The 11,161-nt window shown below is 35.0% G+C and overlaps 4 protein-coding genes across 5 annotated transcripts; 1 reads left to right on the plus strand and 3 right to left on the minus strand.

Annotated features, from left to right (window-relative positions):
• Positions 339–2,798, plus strand: LOC104724784 (protein NRT1/ PTR FAMILY 5.3-like). The gene is made up of 4 exons (XM_010443334.1): positions 339–453; positions 560–777; positions 1,251–1,816; positions 1,928–2,798. Exons 1-4 carry the CDS (start codon positions 339–341, stop codon positions 2,781–2,783), a joined length of 1,755 nt encoding a protein of 584 aa, XP_010441636.1. The 3' UTR covers positions 2,784–2,798.
• LOC104724783 (transcription elongation factor 1 homolog) lies at positions 2,837–4,061 on the minus strand. 2 transcript variants are annotated; one of them, XM_010443332.2, is made up of 5 exons: positions 3,949–4,061; positions 3,568–3,694; positions 3,391–3,461; positions 3,267–3,288; positions 2,837–3,180 (listed from the first exon to the last, which is right to left on the minus strand). In XM_010443332.2, exons 2-5 carry the CDS (start codon positions 3,678–3,680, stop codon positions 3,021–3,023), a joined length of 366 nt encoding a protein of 121 aa, XP_010441634.1. In that variant the 5' UTR covers positions 3,681–3,694; positions 3,949–4,061; the 3' UTR covers positions 2,837–3,020. The 2 variants fall into 2 exon arrangements, with proteins under 2 accessions (XP_010441634.1, XP_010441635.1); XM_010443333.2 differs by having other exon boundaries at positions 3,816–4,061.
• Positions 5,313–6,770, minus strand: LOC104724787 (transport and Golgi organization 2 homolog). Its single transcript, XM_010443337.2, has 5 exons — positions 6,594–6,770; positions 6,314–6,500; positions 5,993–6,217; positions 5,734–5,892; positions 5,313–5,652 (listed from the first exon to the last, which is right to left on the minus strand). Exons 1-5 carry the CDS (start codon positions 6,674–6,676, stop codon positions 5,515–5,517), a joined length of 792 nt encoding a protein of 263 aa, XP_010441639.1. The 5' UTR covers positions 6,677–6,770; the 3' UTR covers positions 5,313–5,514.
• LOC104724788 (mediator of RNA polymerase II transcription subunit 15a-like) lies at positions 8,866–10,908 on the minus strand. The gene is made up of 6 exons (XM_010443339.2): positions 10,768–10,908; positions 10,369–10,466; positions 9,912–10,250; positions 9,605–9,811; positions 9,431–9,519; positions 8,866–9,268 (listed from the first exon to the last, which is right to left on the minus strand). The coding sequence occupies exons 2-6, from the start codon at positions 10,459–10,461 to the stop codon at positions 9,061–9,063; spliced, it is 936 nt and encodes a 311-aa protein (XP_010441641.1). The 5' UTR covers positions 10,462–10,466; positions 10,768–10,908; the 3' UTR covers positions 8,866–9,060.

The following is an 11,161-nucleotide window of genomic DNA, read 5'->3' on the forward strand; positions in this document are numbered from 1 at the left end:
ATGTCGCCCAATATTAAAACAAATCACTGGTCATATCCTCCATTTAATTACTTCGAATTTTTTCGAAAACAAATTAAGAAGTATATTTTATAATTATTTATTAAGAATGTTAATGTTTCACTCGATCTATCCATAAACAATGCTCAATTTAGTATTAAGTTTGATTATAGAAACAAATATTTCAATTTGATGATGTGGCACTATATAGTACAGGGTGTGATGATAACGATGATGATTATAATAAATATAATATGTACATTTGACTATATATATGAGACCAAAGTATGCCAACTCTCTTCAACCAAAGATCCGTATAAACTTATATTGAACGAGAGAAAATGGCAGTCGAAGAGGTCGGAGACGACTATACAAAAGATGGAACAGTTGATCTTCGAGGCAATCGTGTCCGAAGATCTCAAAGAGGCTGTTGGAAAGCTTGCTCCTTCGTCGTTGGTATGTATCACTTTAAGTTTTTGTTTTTGTTTTCTCTAATTTCAGATATGTTTGTATGTATTTGATTAAGATTTAACTGGTATTTGGAATGTTAATATGATTATAGTGTACGAGGTGTTTGAACGGATGGCTTATTACGGGATATCGAGCAACCTAGTGATATACATGACAACCATATTGCACCAAGGAACCGTCAAGTCGTCGAACAATGTGACCAATTGGGTTGGGACTAGTTGGCTCACTCCAATCTTGGGTGCTTATGTTGCCGATGCTCATCTTGGTCGATATATCACCTTTGTCATCGCTTCCCTAATTTATTTATCGGTATGTATATTTTTTATGTTTTAACAAAAAGATTTAGTTGATTGGATAATTTTTAATTCGAAATCAGTGGTAGAAAAACTTACAATGAACAATATAAATGGCGTTCAGTTTTAGGTAGTAAATATTTGGAGATAATAAAGGCTACTACATATTGTTTTTAAGAGTCTCATTTACAGTTTTTATCAGTACACGTACGTAGAAGGTAGAACTCAAAATGTGAATCCAAGTCATGTTCCCATTAAACTAGCTAGACGTGCATGCATGACAATAATTAAAGATTGAGTCATGGAATTTATTTAATTTTGCTTTAACAAAACTAATTTATTAAGTATGACTAAAAATAAATTATCATAATCTTCAGTCTTCATTTTTTTTTAAACATAGAAACACGTCAAATCATGATTTTTTTTTAAAAAAATTAGTTATATATATATATCAGTCATAAACTTTTATTATAACTTCTTATGGCATAGGGAATGGCATTACTGACGTTATCAGTATCTCTGCCGCAACTTAAACCACCAAAATGTTCGACGGCTAATGTTGAAGACTGCCAAAAAGCTTCTGTTTTACAATTAGCTGTATTCTTTGGAGCGTTATACACGTTAGCGATCGGTACGGGCGGTACAAAACCGAACATTTCGACAATAGGAGCTGATCAGTTTGATGAATTCGACCCAAAGGAGAAGATTCATAAGCATTCATTCTTCAATTGGTGGATGTTTAGTATCTTCTTTGGTACTTTCTTTGCCACTACTGTTCTTGTCTATGTCCAAGATAACGTGGGTTGGGGGTTAGGTTATGGTCTTTCAACTTTAGGCCTTGCTTTTTCCATTTTCATTTTCTTGTTGGGAACTCCGTTGTACCGCCATAAACTCCCGATGGGAAGCCCATTTACCAAGATGGCTAGAGTCATCGTGGCTTCACTTATCAAAGCCCGTGCACCTATGTCGTATGGTTCGACTCGCTTGCATGAGCTTCCGTCGTCGGAATATGCAAGCAAAGGGGCTTTCCCAATCCATTCTACTCCAAGTCTAAGGTAATGAATGATTAATTACCCCTACTAGAGTGAAGGTTCGATTTGGTTTACGTTTTTAGATTCTTGGTTTATTTATATATTGTATGTACCTAAGATTTAACTGTGTTGCAGATTCTTAAATCGAGCTTCACTCAAAACCGGACCAACCAATAAATGGAGTCTCTGCACTATCACAGAAGTCGAAGAAACAAAACAGATGCTAAAAATGATACCTGTCATCTTCGTAACATTTGTCCCAAGCATGATGCTTGCTCAAATTATGACTCTGTTCATCAAACAAGGAACCACCCTGGACCGTCGTCTCACAAGCAACTTCAGCATCCCGCCCGCAAGTCTCTTAGGCTTCACAACATTCTCAATGCTTGTCTGCATAGTCATATACGACCGTTTCTTTGTTAAACTCACAAGACGATTCACTGGAAATCCAAGAGGTATCACATTGCTTCAGAGAATGGGAATCGGTATGGTCCTTCATATCATAATCATGATCATTGCGTCCATAACTGAACGGTATAGGCTCAAGGTCGCTGATGAGCACGGGCTAAACCACCAGATGGCTGTACCGATTCCCTTGTCAATTTTCTTGCTGCTTCCACAGTATGTGCTAATGGGTTTGGCTGATGCTTTCATAGAAATAGCAAAGCTAGAATTTTTCTACGATCAAGCACCAGAGAGCATGAAAAGCCTCGGGACATCATACACGACCACAAGCATGGCAGTCGGGAATTTCATGAGCAGTTTTATCCTTTCGTCAGTGTCTCAGATAACAAAGAATCAGGGGAGAGGATGGATTCTAAACAACTTGAATGAGTCTAGGCTGGATAAGTATTACATGTTCTTCGCAGTACTTAACCTGGTTAACTTCCTCCTCTTCTTGGTTGTGATTAGATTTTATGAGTACAGAGCCGATGTTACAGACTCAGCAGAACATAAGGAACCCAAGATGATAGATAGCAACAATGAGTAAGGAAAGACACTCTATAAATTTGGGTTGTAATATATGTATTGATTGGAACCAAATTAAGCAAAGCCTTAATCCACTTACAAACCATCATGATACACTGTTATTTTGTTATGTTTCTCTATCAGACGCTGAGAAACCACAAAAGTTTGTTCTTTGTGATGTCCTCAGATAGATATTACAACATAAGGCAGATAACTCTAAAACGACTTACAGTACATGATTGTCGATAAAAGACTCGTCTCAGAAGTTATACTTCCTTTTGACAGCGACACGGTCATCTTCATCATCCTCTTCTTCCTCTTCCTCTTCTTCTTCTTCTTCTACTTCCTCTTCTTCTTCTTGCCCAACATCATCTTCCGCAGTATTAACCCTCTCGCACTCATCGATCCATTCGCTATAACTGCATTTATTTTTGAACAAACCATTAGAAAAAGCAACGGTGAAACAAAAGCGAAAACATAACGTTGTAAATAGTTGTGCACTTACATGTCTATAGCTTCAGTCAAAGCTACACAAGAACCAAAAAAAAAACAGAACAGAAAAAGAATGATCAGATATTTACAAACAAAACCCGAATGCTATATTGACTTAAAACAATTTCGAAAGAAACCTGTGATAGTAGTACTAAAGCTTTCTTCACAGATTCTACAAGTTGCGATCCCAATCAGATGCTTCATATCACTGACAAAACCAAAAAAACAAAAAGGACTCAGTGAATAAAATTTTCAATAGTTTTCATCCCATCCAATCACAATTCACACATATTGTGATATATACTTCATCTTACATATTGCATTCGACACTGGACCCGTGATTGCAGAAAGGACAACTAAAGATTGTGTCAAGCTTATCCATTCTCTTCGTTGGAGCAGGCTTTGCTCTTGATTTCCTCTTTCCCATTGTTTCAGCAGCACCTTTTCCCACAAAAAAACAATCGAATCAAAACACAAAAATCAATACTTTTTTTGTAATGATCAATTACTAGATTGAGAAAAGTATTCAACTTTAAAGAAATCTCAATAATTTGACAATTACCAGATAATCAGAAATTGGGGATCTTGAAACCCTAAATACAGAAACTATCTCAGAACAAAGATGAGATTTAACTTCAGTAGGAACAGATCAACATCATAGGAGAGCGAATTGATTTTAAAAAAATCGATTTTACCAGGCGATAAGGGTTGATTTGGTGATGAAGATTGCAGAGGAGACGGCCTGAAGCGGTGGCGATAGATATATATATATATGTAAAATAACCCGACGGCGAGCGATTGATGTTTGTTTGTTTGTTTGTTTTGTAGGAATTAGTTAAGGCTTAAATTTTTAGAACCTTTTTAAAAGTTGAGAATAATGGGCTAATTTGCTAAGGCCCGTATACTTTTTTTTTGTATGGACAAAATGGCCCGTAGACATATAATAGTAATACAGCATTGTTATAACATTATTATGATCCAGTCAAATCTACTTGATATGATTTTGATACCTATAAGAAATTATTCATTTTAAAATTTAGTGTTTTTAACCATAATCGCATTATACTAATTTACGTGTATGTATATATATATATATATATGGAAAATTACATATATTAATGCATATTTCAATGCTTAATTAGATTTTGACATAAAAAAAATAGTTTTGACTCAGTTACCATTAAAGTTATGTAACATTATTTTAGTTGGATTAAATATAATAACCACGTAAAGGTATAAATTTCTAATTGCTTGATGAGAATATTAAATATATTTTTACTTATTTTATTGATTTTAGCGCATGTAATGTTTTTTAATCAATACTTTAAGAGTCCTCATTGTCTCAACATTTCTCATATTCTTTCACTCTTGCTCTAACTTTTCTACTGATAGAGTAAGGAAGAGTCATGTGTATGTGGAACACATTAGAAATATTTTTACGATTCTAAAAGTATACAAAGGTGGTTTTTAATGGCACACAAGTTTGAGACTCAAATCCAACTAGTATTTTGTCTTAATTAGCTTTGGTAATCAGATCCTAGTGGCTAAGTGACTCTGTTTTATTAAATAGACACTAAGTATATACATGTGGAATCGTTTAAAACTTAATATACCAAAAACAAAAGAGATTTCTTGTGACACGCAAAATTGATCATTTTCATATTAAAATCTAGAAAGGGTATCATAGTAGCTCCATACTAATATTCCAATTGTTTTATGATAACTTTGGTGATTTGTGTGATACTGATTATGATAATTATTGGAAAATAGTAATCTCTTTGTCAGCCGTTAAGACTTATAACTTATAAGAGTTTGAAAACAAACAATATCTTCATGTATTGGGCTTTTTTGTTGGTTAGTTATAGTTGTCATGGTAAATGGTAGTGTGCATGCTTTTGTCTTAATTTCTATATGTTCTTGCTATATTTAGAACGTTCTTGATTATTTTTTTCTCAAAGCTTCTGACAAATAAATTTAATGGATCTTGACTAGTTGCTTGAAATTGTTTGATCAGGATTTCCATAAAGAGTTAAAGAGTATAGCTCAGGAATTGTATAGATTGAACTTTAGAAAATAAAGTATTTATATTAAGCATCATAATAATGTTCATAGACTGACCAAGGGAAATAGGTTTCCCTGAGTCGACAAAAGATTAATTAGAGAGATCTATGATAAACAGCATCAACACGATTATTTAATAACTAAAGATAGTAATATGATTTGGATGCTGCGCAATGTTTCTTTTGTAACTCTCTCGCTCTCTACTCGATGTTGAAATTGAAGTCGTGCTTATCCCATCCACCATTAGTGTCCATGAACCTCTCAAAGAACATCACTTCCCTAGTGTGCTTCACCACCAGTGCTGTCGTACTTGTTGTTCCATAGCGTTGCATGTCCAACTAAACCAAATAAAAATTACAGTAGATGTATGGTGAGGATCATATATAGAAACGTTAAATTAGATGATCAACAAATCATACATTTCCAGAAGGATGTTCATCCGTAGTTTCAAGAAACACCGCGTCTCTTTCTCCCTCAGTATCATACATAAACTTTCCAGCAATGTCCCTTAGAGGTGGTAGTTGATTGTTTCCCAAATCAACAATCATCTGGCTAAATAAGCCGCTCAGAAGTAAATCCTGCATAATTAATACCAAGAGGTCAGGTCTCAATTTACAAAATTAATTAAAAAAAACAGAGGATTTACTCTGTTACAAGACACTAGTTAATATAAATTACCCTGGGAGATTCAGTGGAATCGAGACCCTCGTAAGAAGAAAGTGTATGCACACCAAACGTAACGTTTTCGATTACGACATTAGACTTGTATGCCTCGGGTTTCCTGATATGAACCATTGAATTTGAAGTCATGTCCGCGACGATAAGACTATAGACCAGTCTTTCATTACTCTCCTGTTCATGCTGTTTTAGTTCCTCGGCAAACTGCTGTGGACTCAAGTCTCCCTGTCCGTGATCGGAGAGTTTTAAATATATATTAGAAAATGAATTAGGAGAAGAAAAGTGACAAAACATTAGAAAATATAAAAAAAAATACAAAACCTCCAAGAAATGAAGAGGATACAACTCCGAGCCGGAGTTAGCCTTAACGCGGTCTAACAACAAGGATGTATTCACGAGAAAAGCGACTCGGCCTCGTTTAGAAATGCCAAACCACGTCCCTTCGTTTTTTTTGCACCGACCACTCAAGATCTGGCCATTTCTATTCCAAGATGCCTTACTTATGACCCTATTCATAAAAAAAAAACATTTATCAACAAAACTTATCCAACAAGTCACCAACAATGTCTGAATGTAATCATAGTAAGAAACGTAAACTTGCCTGTTTCCCCAATTGTCTCTGTTCATCAGCAGCATCAGTTGGTTGTTGCCTCCCTCAGCCCAATTGAATGCTACGATCCCCATTTTTTTTTTTTTGAAAGAATGAATAGAGAAGTTTTTTTTTTGTTATTTGAATCTCTTGCTCTGTGTTGTTCTAGCTTATTGTGATATTTTTGTGTTGTGATACCGTCTCTGTTTATATAGGCGAGAGATGATGATCTCTGCTCTGCTTTCTCATCTTCATCTTCCAACCACTCCACGCGCTTAAGACCTAGATTTAGCCAATTTTGGGAATAACTTTTGCTGTTTTCTGTCTCCATCATATTCTCTCCTCCATTGAGTAACCAGGAGCTGTGTTGTGTTAATGCATTTTTACTTTTACAGATACATGTGAATGTGAAACGAAATAAAGTGGCTTCTTGTAGAAGAAATTTGCTAATGCAAGTAATATGGAAGATGAAGAGTTTCAACATTTCCAAAACTATTCCACTTTTACTCTCTTAGCTTTTTGCTGTTAGAGATTGAGTGATTGACGAGTCATGTGTATGGTGGAACGATCAAGAATTATTATTTTTTTTTTTACTATACTAAGAATTTACAACAAGTGGGTTTCTTATATCACACAAGTTTTAAGAACTCAAATCCAAACTTTTATTTCGTCTTATCTAGCTTTGGTGGTAGTTCGATTCTAGTGTTGATTGTGTAAGGAGGAGTCATCATGTGTATGTGCAACAATTTAGAATTACTTTTTTTTACTAATTTGAGAGAAATTGAAACGAAGACGTCAACGAAAATCACAATGGAGATAATGAGGTGCAGCTGGGGCTATTTTTGCTGGTTAGTGGTTGTGTTATTGATAATGAGGTGCAGTTGTGGCTATCCAAATCGGTTTTAGTCAGCCTTATATGGATAGGAGGAACAGCACTAATGTGACTGATTAGTGCTGATTGTGTAAGGAGGATCAGAGTCATGTGTATTGAAACGAACACGTTAACGAAAATCACAATGGAGATAATGAGGTGCAGCTGTGGCTATCCAAATCGGTTTTTAGTCGTGGTACCTTATTTGGATTATTGTATTTTCTTCGGTGGACAAATATTTTTTTTTTACTCAAAGATTTGCTATGCGTGTACTCGTATTTTTAGTGTCACTATTGTTAGTTTTTTTTTACACTAAAACCTCTATAAATTAATAAGGTCGGGACTATAAAATAAAGGTTTTATCGATAAATTAATAAAATATTAATTTATAAAGAAATTTTTTTTATTTTCATAGTTTTGAAAATTTTATATTACAAAATAAGATATTTTTGTTATGATTCACATTTTTAAAGTAATTTATTTTTTATTTTAAATTGTTTTTTTAAATTAAATTGTATTTATTTATTTGTTTCTAAAACTGTGAGAAAAATATACAGAAATATTAACTGTAATTTTCTTTTTTATTTTTTTTTCTAAAATATTTATAAAGAATCAGAAATTTATATATTATGAATGATCTCGTATCGAGTCGAAATTTTTAATTTTGTAATAGACATAAATTTGTGGGTCAAATGAAGCCAACATCAAAATTCTGCTTTGTTTGACCATACCCGTGTGTACACACACATTTCACATGCACATGCATAATAGATTCACAACTTAATTACAACTAAAACAATTGGGAAAGAAACTTACAACGTAGGATAGACATGTCAATAAAAATCACCAATCTGTAACAAAAACTAATCTACTAATGAAAGCATGCAGTTTCTCTCAGGAATCAATTGTATTAAGCGCTTGTTTGTGCATCCACTAACCCAAAGACTCATAATCTTGCAACAATATATTCTTCAAGCTCATTAGTCTTATAGTATTACACGTATATGAGTAATTCACTAGAATAACCTATGACAATCAGTTTTTAATCATTTGGATCATAATACAAGTTAGAAGCCTACGAGAAACATGGCACTAGAGAGGACCGGTCAACAACAACATTGAGGGTGACAGGTGAGTGTTAAATTTCAAAAGAAGCACATTACAAATGGAACAACAATTACTGGCAGTTTCCTATATCTATCCACTACATTCACAGGGATTTGTTTGATTATATTTTCACTACACCGTCTACAGTAGAGAGCATACAAACCTTATACTAAAGCCTTTTTTGGTTTTCTGATATGAAACAGTAAAACGAAAAGCAGAGCTACCATTAATGGCACCTCCAGTGGTGATTTGCATAGGGTTGCTTTTAATTAAAAAATTAAAAAATATTAAAAATGTATAACTAAGGAGAGAGAAATTAAAGAACCGTTTCTTGTATAAGTATTTTAGGAACTGAGAGAGAAACTTAAATGAATTTCTCCTTTATTCTCTTCTTCTTATTGGTTAAATATTCTTTTATTAATAAAATATTAAATATTTAATTTTAAGAAATTTAAATGAGTTGTTGATGAGTGGAGATGGTGTTAAGGACTTCCATCAGATTCAGGAAGCGGCTACATGTTTCTCCCAAGTTCCGTATTTTGAGCTGAAAGTTCCACCACCAAATTGCTGTGCGTACTCATCGATCACTGCCCGAGCACAAGCGTCCCATGTCTTGGCTATGTCTTTGAGCGACATTGGCTGTGACAAACTTCTTAGCAATATGTTGAACCTTGCCATAACTTTGGACGAGAGGTCCTCGTTCTTTTTGCTGTTCAAGAAACCAGATCACGTTAAGGTTAATAAGATGATGCAGTTTCTTATCTACAGACAGGATTTTGGACAATTTTTAACGATATGGTAGATGTTTGCTTGACTCGGTATGAAAGAAACATGTATCTAATTACTTAAAACTGAAGGATCGTGCTTGTACCTGATTTCAACCGGGAGTATGTCCAGAATAGATGGAGAGATGTTGGGGTAGCTACAAGGAACCAGCAGACGCAGTGGTCGAAGAGGAAACTGTGATAGAGGCAGAAACATACTTTAAAAAGGGATAACTAAAATAATGTTTCTAAAAATGTTATAACGAGATAACCATACTTACCATTTGTTTTGACGAGAGATGAGCCTTCAAACCTGGGCTGAGGGAAACAGCTATAAACGAGAATCTAATTGTTGTTCCTTCACACTCTTTGCTTGATGTTACTTTCTCACTAGGATCAGCAGCATCTTCATCATCACAAATTTCAACGACTGTATCTAACAGCCGCTGATTTATTTCCTTAATTTCCTCCAAAAGGGCGTGCTCGGTCTGCAGTCCAAGATTGAGAGTCTTCAAAATAACAAAACTGAAACCTTTATGCGTCCAAATTTTTAGATATATCTAAGGGAAGTGTAACTGAAAACTGTACCTCAGTTCTTGCCTTATTTCCACCACAAGTCACAGTAGATGCCATACCTACCAAACCAGCAAACTGCTTGTAGTTATCACCAACACTTCCTCCCAGTGAACCAACGCTCAGTGGCATTGCAGTTTTGTGACGTTTCATTTTCGTGGTCGCCATCATTCCCTCTTGCGTCATGAAGTCTCTTGCATGGAGACGACATTTAGTCATTGCAACCAAGTCTTCGCCAACTGAAGCTCTCGAACCGTTTCCTGGAGCTGAACCAGCTATCGTATCAACCATGCTTACAACCGATCTAATGTCACTTACTGCAGAAGAAAGTGCTTGTGGCGAGGCGGACTTCACCTGAAAACAACCAAAAGCATACATCAAGTTCAGAATAATGTTTCAACGCCAAAAGAGGAATGGCAGCTATGACACTGCCTTGTTGCAAATACCCTTCAAAATCAGTAATGTTACTTACGGCTCTAATAAGGCGTTCTATAGGCAGCTCATCAGTATTTCCATCAGGACTAGTAAGCTCCTCTCGCCATTCTTCTCCATTTTCATTCCCCATTGTATCTAAATTAAATAAGCGAGTTCATCGTCATATACTGCGTACTAAACTAGTTAGAGAAACAACAATTATCCATAAAAGGATCTTTCTACGTTCTAATGCAATTCGATGATGAAAAAAGCAGGTTGGCTCAATCGGTAGCACTCGATTCTAAGGGTTTTGCAATGCTGAAACTTAAGCGGATCCGTGAAAAGCACGCAATGAGATAAGAAGAAGAAGAAGAAGGAAAGTGTTCGATGCTTGGTTTCAACAACAATATGAACTCTTCTAAAAAGCAACCAAACGAAACTCGAAAAATTTAACAACCTTTAAGCGAAAGCGAATGATTTTGATCTGGAAAATCTCGCTTTTGAATGAATATACAAGTTTTTTTTTTTTTTACTATTTGAATATCTTGCTCTGTGGTGTTCTAGCTTATTGTGATATTTTTGTGTTGTGATACCGTCTCTGTTTGTTTATATAGGCGAGAGACGATGATCTCTGCTCTGCTTTCTCATCTTCATCTTCCAACCACTCCACGCGCTTAAGACCTAGATTTAGCCAATTTTGGGAATAACTTTTGCTGTTTTCTGTCTCCATCATATTCTCTCCTCCATTGAGTAACCAGGAGCTGTGTTGTGTTAATGCATTTTTACTTTTACAGATACATGTGAATGTGAAACGAAATAAAGTGGCTTCTTGTAGAAGAAATTTGCTAATG

The sequence above is a fragment of the Camelina sativa genome, chromosome 11, assembly GCF_000633955.1.
Source record: "Camelina sativa cultivar DH55 chromosome 11, Cs, whole genome shotgun sequence".
NCBI lineage: Eukaryota > Viridiplantae > Streptophyta > Magnoliopsida > Brassicales > Brassicaceae > Camelina > Camelina sativa.

Bases quoted from the DNA above. Each gene is read 5' to 3' on its own strand.
- LOC104724784 (XM_010443334.1), top strand. From the start codon at position 339: ATGGCAGTCGAAGAGGTCGGAGACGACTATACAAAAGATGGAACAGTT. The intron at 454-559 runs GTATGTATCACT...ATATGATTATAG, and splicing joins AGCTTGCTCCTTCGTCGTTG to TGTACGAGGTGTTTGAACGG. The intron at 778-1,250 runs GTATGTATATTT...CTTATGGCATAG, and splicing joins CTTCCCTAATTTATTTATCG to GGAATGGCATTACTGACGTT.
- LOC104724787 (XM_010443337.2), bottom strand. From the start codon at position 6,676: ATGGGGATCGTAGCATTCAATTGGGCTGAGGGAGGCAACAACCAACTG. The intron at 5,893-5,992 runs GTAATTTATATT...TTAATTATGCAG, and splicing joins ATTCCACTGAATCTCCCAGG to GATTTACTTCTGAGCGGCTT. The intron at 5,653-5,733 runs GTATGATTTGTT...TATTTGGTTTAG, and splicing joins ATGAACATCCTTCTGGAAAT to TTGGACATGCAACGCTATGG.
- LOC104724788 (XM_010443339.2), bottom strand. From the start codon at position 10,461: ATGGGGAATGAAAATGGAGAAGAATGGCGAGAGGAGCTTACTAGTCCT. The intron at 9,812-9,911 runs GTACAGTTTTCA...CTTGGACTGCAG, and splicing joins GAAATAAGGCAAGAACTGAG to ACCGAGCACGCCCTTTTGGA. The intron at 9,520-9,604 runs GTAAGTATGGTT...CCTCTATCACAG, and splicing joins ATCTCTCGTCAAAACAAATG to TTTCCTCTTCGACCACTGCG.
- LOC104724783 (XM_010443332.2), bottom strand. From the start codon at position 3,680: ATGGGAAAGAGGAAATCAAGAGCAAAGCCTGCTCCAACGAAGAGAATG. The intron at 3,289-3,390 runs GTTTCTTTCGAA...GTTCTTGTGTAG, and splicing joins CTTTAGTACTACTATCACAG to CTTTGACTGAAGCTATAGAC. The intron at 3,181-3,266 runs GTAAGTGCACAA...AAATAAATGCAG, and splicing joins TTGACTGAAGCTATAGACAT to TTATAGCGAATGGATCGATG.